General features: G+C 51.5%; 1 protein-coding gene across 6 annotated transcripts in view; it reads left to right on the forward strand.

Moving 5' to 3' along the window:
• ARHGAP21 (Rho GTPase activating protein 21) overlaps nt 1-12,107 on the forward strand; it is a 165,370-nt gene that overhangs the window by 19,379 nt on the left and 133,884 nt on the right. For 3 of the 6 annotated variants that reach the window (XM_073581780.1, XM_073581783.1, XM_073581784.1), the window contains exon 1: nt 11,786-11,886. The exons of 2 other annotated variants lie outside the window; for them this stretch is intronic. In XM_073581780.1, coding sequence (XP_073437881.1) covers nt 11,803-11,886 — 84 coding nt within the window. In that variant the 5' untranslated portion in view covers nt 11,786-11,802. Of the gene's footprint in view, nt 1-11,784; nt 11,887-12,107 lie in introns of those variants that run through there. One more of the 6 variants, XM_073581782.1, reaches the window with a different exon arrangement.

The raw sequence follows: 12,107 nt of genomic DNA on the forward strand, positions 1-12,107 counted from the left end.
GATATGGAATAAAAAATCCACTAAATAACTATCCTTACATCACTTTTCTTCTAGTTCTGTTGATTTGTGTTTTTGGTTTTACTATTGTTTGTGGTTTTTCAGCTTTTTAGTATAAAGTTCTGTTCCTGAACACTTTTTTAGATGTCTCCTTTTTTTTTTTTTTTTTTTTTTTTCCCCTCCCTTTTCAATGAGCCATTTTTGGTGTGCTCCTCTGTCTGTGGAATTAGGATTAATACGGTATGATACGAGGGTGCTGGAATGTTCCCCTCATGCCGGAGAGACAATGGGACAATAGTGTTTCCAGACAGGACGATTATTCATACCCACCTAGTAATTCTTAGATAATTTATGTCCGTGCTGGTGATTGTTGTGGGGTTGCGCCATTATTGTCCTGTGTAAGTGAGCTCTCAAGGTGCGCTAATCACGGGAATAGAGGTTAGATGAGCAAGCATTGGATTCTGGGCGGTATGGTGGCTCAGTGGTTAGCACTCTTGCTTTGCAGCGCTGGGGTCCTGGGTTCCAATCCCAATAAGGACAACAAGGAGTTTGTATGTTCTCCCCGTGTTTGGGTGGGTTTCTTTCGGATTCTCAGGTTGTCTCTCACTCCAGAGACCTACTGATAGGGAATCTAGGTTGTGAGTTCTGATGGGGACAGAGATGTCTCTAAAGCGCTGTGGAATATGATGGCACTGTAGAAGAGTATAATAAATATATTGTATTTATCTGCTTTTTCTATAGTAGAGGGAGCATATGGTTATCAGACAAGGCATGCCCAGTCATAATCTCAGGTTAGATTTTCCAAAATTACTAGTTATCCCATATTAAAAAAAAAAAAGAAAAAAAAGAATAACTTTGTGGTCACTGGGGGTCCGATTGAGAATGGAGCTCTACAATGGAGCGGAGATGGCTTTGGCTTCAATCATTGTCTATGGGACTGCCGGAGAAAGCGGAGTACAGCACATGGCTTTTGCCAAGAGAGTCCCATTGACGATGAATGAAGTGCAAGCTAAGTGTGTCCTACCACCGATCCAGGCGTTACATAGCTCCATTCTCACGATTGCTTGAGAGCTCCGGGTGTTGGATCACATCGGATTGACAAGTTCTGTCCAGGGCTGTGGAGTCCGAGTTGGAGCCCATTTTGGTGGAGTCGGAGACTCTGAGCCATGGAAATTGATGAGTTGGAGTTGGAGGTTTGGCTTACCGACTCCACAGCCCTGCTTATGACCTATCCTGAATGTGGAGGATATCTTACAATTTGGGACTAACCCCTTTTTAAGGAGCGTTGTCACCTTTTTTCACAGATCCCCCGAAAGCCGCCTCTATCTGCAAACTTTGGCGCCTATAGAAGGTCATATACGTTTTGAAAATCTGTGCATTTCTAGCGTTGCAACCTTTGTGGTTTTTCGGGGCAGTTGGCCATCCTCTGCCTTTAGGGTGGGGTGTGTTTACTAGTGTCCTACAGTGCCCCTCCTGACTACAGGTTGTATGTTGAATTGCAACTCACATCTATTGAAGTGAATCCATGTTGTGCCGTTTTAGGATGATGGCCGCCATGATTTTCCGAATGCCGTGTAGCCCGGGCCTCAGATTCTCAGGACTGGCCTGTGTTCTTCAATAAGGCATAGACATGGCGCAATAAAGCACAGACAGGGCTGTGAAGAAAGCCGGACGCCTCCCGTCAGTACCGGGCACGTACATGACTTGTCTCCCAATGGCTTCAGTGTTTTTATTGAGTCTCCAATCTTAATAAACCATCATTTACTCGTCTGCAGATGTAATTGCACATGCTGCGTTCTGATCTCTTCTGTTAATTAAATTGACAACTGGTTATTATAAATGACATTTGTTAACTCGACTCCATACAGAAGACTGCGATGGACGGGCGAACCCCTAACGGAAAGCACGGGGCGTGTGTAGTAAAACGTGTAGATGGAATTTACGGGCAGATTTTGTAAGAGCAGCGCTATATATATATATATATATATATATATATATATATATATATATATATATATATATATATATATATATATATATATTTATATTTCTCTTATATAACACTCGCACATATGTAATCTCTGTGTGTGTGTGTGTGTGTGTGTATGAAAATATATATATATATATATATATCTCGTATATATCTCATTCATATATATATATATCTCATTCATATATATATATATCTCATTCATATATATATATATATATATATATATATATATATATATATGTATGATGGATATATACACACACGTATATGTATGTGTGTATCAGGCCCCGCCCTGCATTTTGATGTCATAACGGTTGCCATGGCGAAGATGCTGTCATAATGGGTATATGGGCATGGGACTGTGGGATGGAGGAGAATTATAATTTGTTATAACTAACCACAGTTAGTTACTGTGCCCGGACGACACCCCTCCCTGGTCCTAGGACCATGTCCTTCCTAATTGTCCGGCACACGTCTCTTGTAGACACTTGTTTTGGGTGCTTGGTTCATGGTCCGTCTGGGCTGATGGGTTCTCCTGCTGCTTCAGCGAGTCCATACATCTGAGTAATGATGACCAGGACCCAACCAATCCTCCAGGGTTTCCCATAAGGGATTTCTAAGTCCATCCCGATTATTCTGTAGGGATTCCAACAGCAGGTGGAAGTGTTTTGTCAGACATTACTCGAGAGGTGCACTCGAGAGCATTCTCCTCGGGACGTCTCGCAGTTCACCAAGTCTCCTGTTCAGAAGGTCTAACCAGAATATGTAAATTGTGGTCAGCCATGAAAGGAAACATCTGGTTTTACAAAACCACCAAGTGCTCAGAATAAGCCCTTTTGTTAGTGTCATCACTTATTAACTTCCGCTCCTCAGCCTGTGGTGGATGGATGAACTGTTTTATGATGCAGTCAGGTCTCTTAGAACCATTGCCATTGTGGAAAGTAACCATGTCCGACACCCTGCTGCCTTACAGGACGGCAGCCCCGTATACTAAGGAAAGACCCAGTTAATAGTTATTGGATGCAAACGTACCCTCAAACTCTGGACTCTACAGCAGCTGTTTCCAGTGCTCGACAGGTTACATGGTTTCTCCATTAGCACCTACCTACAGGATTGGAGTCGTGATAAATGTGCGGGTTTCCCGGAGAGGGGGGTCCGGATGCGGGTTTCCCGGAGGGTGGGGGGGTCCGGGTTTCCCGGGGGGGGGGGGGGGTCCGGGTGCAGGTTTCCCGGAGAGGGGGGTCCGGGTGCGGGTTTCCCGGAGGGTGGGGGGGTCCGGGTTTCCCGGGGGGGGGGGGTGTCCGGGTGCAGGTTTCCCAGAGGGGGGGGTCCGGGTGCGGGTTTCCCAGAGGGGGGGGGGTCCGGGTGCGGTTTCCCAGAGGGGGGGTCCGGGTGCGGGTTTCCCAGAGGGGGGGGGGGGGGTCCGGGTGCGGTTTCTGAGAAAGTTGCTTGTGTGAATGGAGCATTAATGAGCTTAAGCGGTGGTCACACATGCATGCCGATGATACTTCGCAGCATAGTACAACTGATGAAGCAAGTTAAAAAAAAATAAAAAATCCAACTAGCTTTGGCTTTTTTGCTTCCCGCGGTCGTGGTACATTATGAATTGCGGGTTAATTTGCATTAAGCTGTGATGTAGCAGTGTCAAACAAATGTGTTGCTGCCAAAGACGCAGTGTTGTCATTAAATCCATGATCATACAGGTATTAGTGCCCAATAATGTATTGGTTTATAGTCTAAATACTAGTTGGTCGCTTCCCTTGAAGCACCCCTTTTCCAGAATCTGGCTAAAGGTTCCATTCCCCCTGCCGGACAGCCCTCGGCACCCATACATGCCAGCCTGCTCTGCCCGTCTGGACACCGGGGCATTTGCGGTTTTATTATTTTCTTTTCCTTGATTGAATGTGCAGAAGTTTCCCAGAGCTTCGTGTAGAGTATAATCTGTCTCCACGTTGTGGCCCGGTTCACATTACATAGTTTGCACGTCTGAGATTTTTGCCGTGACACCAGCTGTGCACCACGCTGGTGAATGAGCTTAGAGGTCGCTTTTGGGTGATGCCAAGAAACAACTCAACACCGTCGCATTCATCCGCCCTGTGAGGGCGTCACGTTGAGCCGGTGAAGCCGTGTTTCTCTTGAAGCAGGCGCTGCAGATGCAACATTTTGGACCCCATTGATTCCTGGCCTTACACTCTGTACCCTCTTAAATGTACCCGGTGGCCAAGAGTGGGCACAGACCTGATGTTCCTGAGTCAGTGGGGGATTGTGCCGGACTTGGAGGGGTCCGAGCGTCTTTCTTTCTTGCAGCGCATTCATTGAGAATCTGACAGCAGTTCACAAATGAATGTTCTTGGCAGCGGATTGTGGAATATGCTAAAATAGAGATCGGTGGAGTTTATTACTATTCTCACCATCTGCTCCTTTTTTTTTTTTTTTCCTTTCCCAAACTTGTGCCTGTCTGTACACAACGCTTGTGATGCCTTGGTGAGCTGCCCGCTGTGGTTAAAGCGGTAGCACATCACAATGGGAAGTGGAGCGGCGGGGGGCAATTTGCTGAGCTGTGGGGTAAAAATCCACATTTCAGAGATGCCAGAGAATATGGGAAGCAAGATGTGCCACAGTCCGCGCTGCTGAATCCACAAAATCACCTGGGATGCAAGATGTAGTAACAAAGTACTGCTTTATTCCTTCCTACGCGTTTCGGCGCCCTTCCTGGCACCTTCCTCAGGGATATCCCTGAGGAAGGTGCCAGGAAGGGCGCCGAAACGCGTAGGAAGGAATAAAGCAGTACTTTGTTACTACATCTTGCATCCCAGGTGATTTTGTGGATTCAGCAGCGCGGACTGTGGCACATCTTGCTTCCCATATTCTCTGGCAGTTTTTCCACTTTGGAGTGGTCGGTGGAGGTCCTGCAGCAGCTGATACTGTGTTATGTCTTCAAGCCAGTTGTGGGTCACACAACCGGAATAGGTGAGTGGAACTGCATTACACCACTCACATCGTAGTGTCACTAGTGATAGGGCACTATTGCACCTCTTGTTCCCCCACCCTTTTTGTATTGATACATTTCAGAGATGACGGCACATTGTGAGCTGTGGCTTTGAAGCTCTAGGGGGGGGATGGCTCGGGAGAAGGTGCTATGCAAAATGGGCTCCAAGTAATTCACGTCTGTCATCCCCTGCGAAGTGCAAGGGGCAGAAGAGGCCGATACCCAATCAGTCCTTATGCAAGATGCAACACCACCAGTGTCCGCAGGGGTCTGACGATCCTGGGACGCCACCGGTTTCCGCAGGGTTGTGACAATCCGGGGACGCCACCGCCCTCCGCAGGGATGTGACGATCTGGGGACGCCACCGCCCTCCGCAGGGATGTGACGATCTGGGGACGCCACCGCCCTCCGCAGGGGTGTGACGATCTGGGGACGCCACCGCCCTCCGCAGGGGTGTGACGATCTGGGGACGCCACCGCCCTCCGCAGGGGTGTGACGATCTGGGGACGCCACCGCCCTCCGCAGGGGTGTGACGATCTGGGGACGCCACCGCCCTCCGCAGGGGTGTGACGATCTGGGGACGCCACCGCCCTCCGCAGGGGTGTGACGATCTGGGGACGCCACCGCCCTCCGCAGGGGTGTGACGATCTGGGGACGCCACCGCCCTCCGCAGGGGTGTGACGATCTGGGGACGCCACCGCCCTCCGCAGGGGTGTGACGATCTGGGGACGCCACCGCCCTCCGCAGGGGTGTGACGATCTGGGGACGCCACCGCCCTCCGCAGGGGTGTGACGATCTGGGGACGCCACCGCCCTCCGCAGGGGTGTGACGATCTGGGGACGCCACCGCCCTCCGCAGGGGTGTGACGATCTGGGGACGCCACCGCCCTCCGCAGGGGTGTGACGATCTGGGGACGCCCTCCGCAGGGGTGTGACGATCTGGGGACGCCCTCCGCAGGGGTGTGACGATCTGGGGACGCCCTCCGCAGGGGTGTGACGATCTGGGGACGCCCTCCGCAGGGGTGTGACGATCTGGGGACGCCCTCCGCAGGGGTGTGACGATCTGGGGACGCCCTCCGCAGGGGTGTGACGATCTGGGGACGCCCTCCGCAGGGGTGTGACGATCTGGGGACGCCCTCCGCAGGGGTGTGACGATCTGGGGACGCCCTCCGCAGGGGTGTGACGATCTGGGGACGCCCTCCGCAGGGGTGTGACGATCTGGGGACGCCCTCCGCAGGGGTGTGACGATCTGGGGACGCCCTCCGCAGGGGTGTGACGATCTGGGGACGCCCTCCGCAGGGGTGTGACGATCTGGGGACGCCCTCCGCAGGGGTGTGACGATCTGGGGACGCCCTCCGCAGGGGTGTGACGATCTGGGGACGCCCTCCGCAGGGGTGTGACGATCTGGGGACGCCCTCCGCAGGGGTGTGACGATCTGGGGACGCCCTCCGCAGGGGTGTGACGATCTGGGGACGCCCTCCGCAGGGGTGTGACGATCTGGGGACGCCCTCCGCAGGGGTGTGACGATCTGGGGACGCCCTCCGCAGGGGTGTGACGATCTGGGGACGCCCTCCGCAGGGGTGTGACGATCTGGGGACGCCCTCCGCAGGGGTGTGACGATCTGGGGACGCCCTCCGCAGGGGTGTGACGATCTGGGGACGCCCTCCGCAGGGGTGTGACGATCTGGGGACGCCCTCCGCAGGGGTGTGACGATCTGGGGACGCCCTCCGCAGGGGTGTGACGATCTGGGGACGCCCTCCGCAGGGGTGTGACGATCTGGGGACGCCCTCCGCAGGGGTGTGACGATCTGGGGACGCCCTCCGCAGGGGTGTGACGATCTGGGGACGCCCTCCGCAGGGGTGTGACGATCTGGGGACGCCCTCCGCAGGGGTGTGACGATCTGGGGACGCCCTCCGCAGGGGTGTGACGATCTGGGGACGCCCTCCGCAGGGGTGTGACGATCTGGGGACGCCCTCCGCAGGGGTGTGACGATCTGGGGACGCCCTCCGCAGGGGTGTGACGATCTGGGGACGCCCTCCGCAGGGGTGTGACGATCTGGGGACGCCCTCCGCAGGGGTGTGACGATCTGGGGACGCCCTCCGCAGGGGTGTGACGATCTGGGGACGCCCTCCGCAGGGGTGTGACGATCTGGGGACGCCCTCCGCAGGGGTGTGACGATCTGGGGACGCCCTCCGCAGGGGTGTGACGATCTGGGGACGCCCTCCGCAGGGGTGTGACGATCTGGGGACGCCCTCCGCAGGGGTGTGACGATCTGGGGACGCCCTCCGCAGGGGTGTGACGATCTGGGGACGCCCTCCGCAGGGGTGTGACGATCTGGGGACGCCCTCCGCAGGGGTGTGACGATCTGGGGACGCCCTCCGCAGGGGTGTGACGATCTGGGGACGCCCTCCGCAGGGGTGTGACGATCTGGGGACGCCCTCCGCAGGGGTGTGACGATCTGGGGACGCCCTCCGCAGGGGTGTGACGATCTGGGGACGCCCTCCGCAGGGGTGTGACGATCTGGGGACGCCCTCCGCAGGGGTGTGACGATCTGGGGACGCCCTCCGCAGGGGTGTGACGATCTGGGGACGCCCTCCGCCCTCCGCAGGGTTGTGACGATCTGGGGACGCCCACCGCCCTCCGCAGGGGTGTGGCGATCTGGGGACGCCCACCGCCCTCCGCAGGGGTGTGGCGATCTGGGGACGCCCTCCGCAGGGGTGTGGCGATCTGGGGACGCCCTCCGCAGGGGTGTGGCGATCTGGGGACGCCCTCCGCAGGGGTGTGGCGATCTGGGGACGCCCTCCGCAGGGGTGTGGCGATCTGGGGACGCCCTCCGCATACTGAAACAAATGAGTCCTTAAAAAATTCAAGCCAGACATTATCGGATCGTTTTTTTTTTTTTTTCTCCTGTTCTCTTCAGCAAAATACGCAAAAACAGGCTACTCTGAAAATTGCATTTTTGCTGCTTTTTATTTTTATGCCATTTTCCACTTTTCTTGAACTGTTAAATACCGAGGGTTTTCCATAAACCATCGAGGTGCATTAATGCTCTGCATGAAGATGGCTTTAAAGGGAATCTGTCACCAGGTCTTTACTACCCCTATCTGAAAGCAGCATGATGTAGGGGCAGAGTCCCTGATTCCAGCGATATATCACTTACTAGGCTGCTTGCTACAGTTTCAATAAAATCCCTGTTTCCTTTGCTGGAGATTTAGCAGGTCTCTGAATGCTCTGCTGTGTGTAACCCCGCCCACACAACCGATTGGCAGCTTTCTTACTATGCACAGAGAACACAGCAGCCAACCAGTGGTGGGGGCGTATACACATCCATGAATATTCTAAACTACTTAATTCTCCCACCAAAAAATGCAGTACAAAGTGATCAAAGCATGCAACCTAAAATTATTTAAAAATGTCAGTTCGAGATCATGCCCTTCTATTTTGAATAAAAAAAGCTAGAGGTCGCAAACACTTTTTTTTTTTAATTAAAATTTTATTTTGCCTATCAAAATACTAAAAAAACCTAAATGTTTGGTATTTCTGGAAATAATCTTTTTACTAGGCCATTTTTCTGCTCACTTATTTTTATTTTTTACATTTGTTTTTAATGTTGTCCCCCCACACCCCCCCATTTCAAGCTCCTGAAAGTTTCTTGAAATGGCTGCAGCGGTGCTGGGGCTGCGCTACAATTGTGAGCTGAGCAAATAAGAGAATCATATACTATTTGCAGAACTACAGCTCCCAGCATGCCACGACTTTGTGGTTGGGAGTTGTAGTTTTTGGGGTTGAAAATATCAAAAAAAGATTTAAGAAAGGTGAGTGTTTCATGTAGGGATTGCGGAGGCGGCGGTCTTTTCCATAATGCGCCTGCCGCCGGCAGCCTTACTCCGAAGCTTTTGTGCTTTTTTGGGAATGTTTGTGCAATGTAGTCATAAATTAACTAATTTGAGCCCTGGAAATGAATAGCTTGTAATTGAGGAACCATTTGCTCTACCGTGTTATTAAAATGCAGAATTTTATTTTTTTTTCCCTCTGCCTCCCTGATTTGTACATTCTTCTGGAACATTAATTATTCCCTGGCTTCTGTGATCGCGCCTTGGTTCCGGCCGCCTTCTGCCACCATTATCCTGCACCTAGTGAAGAGCGCTGGCAGACTATGGATGGATCGCTTGTTTTGGAAAAAAGTTTGCTGATTTGGATGGGACCGACCAACCATTTAATCTGCATATGGGGGGGATGGATCCCAACTATGCTGTGGGATACACATGCACGCTCGGCCGATCAAAGTGTAGAAGACGGGCAGTAAAGCTGTTATCTGACCAAGGGGTCTGCCAGCAGTGTGAGACCCTGAAATGGTACCAGAAACAACTTGGTTCATCTTCCTTGTAGAAATGGTTGGGTAGTAGGGAGTCTGGTTTGAGCCCCTCAGTGGTGGTGATGCATCAAACAGCGCTGCAGCCAGTTGCAGAGTGCTGCTGAGCTCACTGATTGGCTGCAGCGGTAAAGTCGCTGCAGCCACAGACCTGAACATTGGCGGAGTAGTAAAGCTCAGGCTTTTTTTTTTTTTTTTTACCTGAGACCGATGAAAGGAGAAACCCCGAAAAGCACGGCTATCGGAGGCGGATTTATGAGAAGCCTCCCAACTTCTTGTTAATATGATGTAAGACTCAAAACATTAGTGACTTGTGGAATTAGGGGTTAATACTTGAGTGTGAAGCTCCAAAATACCTGGGAGGATTAGACCTTACATGTCACATACCGCACTATGCTGGTAAAATGAAGGAACCAAAGGCACGGCGTGGGTCCGAGCCATCAAAGGACATCCAGCCTGAGGTTGTGCGTTCTCCAACCAAGTGCAAAGTAAGAATGCCGTGTGCCGCACCAATCACCCGAGGGTCGTAAGCCCACTCGGGCACAACGGCCCCCCGATAAACCTTTCTCAACAAAACCACAGCACTTGTACCAAGCTCCGCTCTTATAGATGTTTCTTAGAAGATCTTACATTTCTCCGTCTGTGTAAGGAACGTGCAGAATCTTTGCTGAAAGTCTTAAAGTTCTTGCAGAGTAAATCTTGTAGACAAAGTACACATGTAATCCACACCCCAAAAAGATATGCTAAAGCAGACGAGAACACCTCAGAATGACATTTTGGATGCAGCGTTTTTACTGCCAATAGAGCAGATTTCGGCTGTAGTAAAAACCGCGGCAAAAAAAAACCGCTTCGAAAAATCATAAAGTAAGGGCCAAAGGATCGTGTCGCCACTTTGAAAGCGGCTCTTATTGGCAAAACTCTCCACACTCTAGACCTTGTCCAATCAAAAGGATACATAAAAAAAGGAAAAATTACTTAGGAAAAAATCTCCAAAAACACCTGGAAAGCTCTTCAAAAACAGAATTGAGTTTTAAGTTTTCGATATGAAGCGTTGTGCACACTTCAGTCTTTTTCAGAGTTTTTGGAGCAGAAATGAAGTGCAAACTCAATTTTTGCGATTTGGTGGAAGATTTGGAAAGTGTCTGCTCCAAAAACTCTTGCGTGCACGTATCCTCCGAGAGGCTTTTTGACCTTTTGGCTAAGTTCCTGCTGCAGAGTCCGGTCATGGTAGGGAAAGAAAAAAACAATCCCATTGAGAATCATTGCCGGTGTAACTATGCGCACTTGCTAGTACTATATCAGTGCAGTGATAGGCCGGCATATCACAGTGATTTGCCTTTGATGCCACGGCCGGAGCGCCAGTCATTAGATTTATAACCTCCCCAGGCCCGGAATGCCATGATCTGCTGGCTGCACCCTTGCTTGCCAGGCGGCTGTAAATCGTAATCACTCGGCATGGCTCGCCAACAAACAGTTTGCATTTTGCTGTGACATTTTCAGGCCAAATCTACAGAATATTAAAGGGGTATTCCATATCTGCTTATTCCCATATCAGAAGGGAGGGGGCCAGTATCATGTCTCGATACCGGCTGGGTTGCGTCCTTGGATCGGCACTTATCCTTAGGCATGACGTCACTGATGCAGAAGCGTGCGGGGCCGGGATAACCCTATAAATAGTGATGTGGGTTTTATATAACTTCACTTTAAATTTTATCCTCGATATAAAGCAGTTTTTAGCTTAAAACGCCTTGGACTTTGTTGAATAGAGGGCTCGTATGAGGCTGACTTTTCAGCCCGCCTTGTAGGAGATCTTGTGGATGGTCTCCAGTCAAGAGACAACATGATGGAATGGTCTCGTAATACTGTGATTTTGCCCCCCCCCCCCATCACCTGTATAAATGGGGCACATGTTTGACCAATGCTCTAGGGGAGTAATCCGTCAGCATAGAAGTGAGTGGAGCGGTGGTTAAGTCTTCTGTTCTCACTACAGCTTCGTTTGCACAGATTGCTTTTGGGGTGACCCCTTTAATACCTGTATTTTTTAACCTAGGTATTACACAGATGAGTATTTGCTGCCCCACCAGACTGCAGACACTGCGGACATGACGGCTGTATATTGCTGCCGCATCATATTTTTGCTACGATCTGCTCTTTCTTTAAATCGATCTGAACGACAAACCCGGCTCTGCTACCTCTGCCCGATCGTGGCTGTGAGCGATCAGCATATTGGTGACTCGGCTGCACCATCCCGCAGCACAGACGAGTCTTCTGTCCTTGTGGACCTGAGCCGTGTTTGTAGGATCCTTCGCTCTCTGATTGGTAAAGTGTTGGGCTCTTGCTGCTGCGAGCGTCTCGCTGAGTGGCCGGAGTCGGGAAGAGGACGGTCTCTGCATCACTCTCTCCTTGTGTAATGTGCCAGAGTCAGAGATGCTCGCTGCTTGGTAGGGGAAGCATGGCCCAATTCGGGATACTCGAGTGTATGCTCAACCCCAACTGGAAGCTGCTCTGCAACCTGTACTGTGCGTGGGGCAACCAGGTGAGTGCGCGGCGGGCAGGTCGGGCTTATCCCCCGCACCGATGACCTTCACTTCTGCATAGGACTGCTGCAGATGGTATCAGTGCTGAATCAGACCCGATGACGGGAGCGCCGTTTACCTGGCCGGGATGGCGGTGACTATGACAATACTTAATTTCACGCATTATTGCTCTTCCATTACAGCTGCGGTGTAGACAGTCGTTTCTTTGATCCTTGCATTG

Source organism: Dendrobates tinctorius, unplaced genomic scaffold, assembly GCF_039654945.1.
Source record: "Dendrobates tinctorius isolate UK_male_01 unplaced genomic scaffold, ASM3965494v1 ptg000070l, whole genome shotgun sequence".
NCBI lineage: Eukaryota > Metazoa > Chordata > Amphibia > Anura > Dendrobatidae > Dendrobates > Dendrobates tinctorius.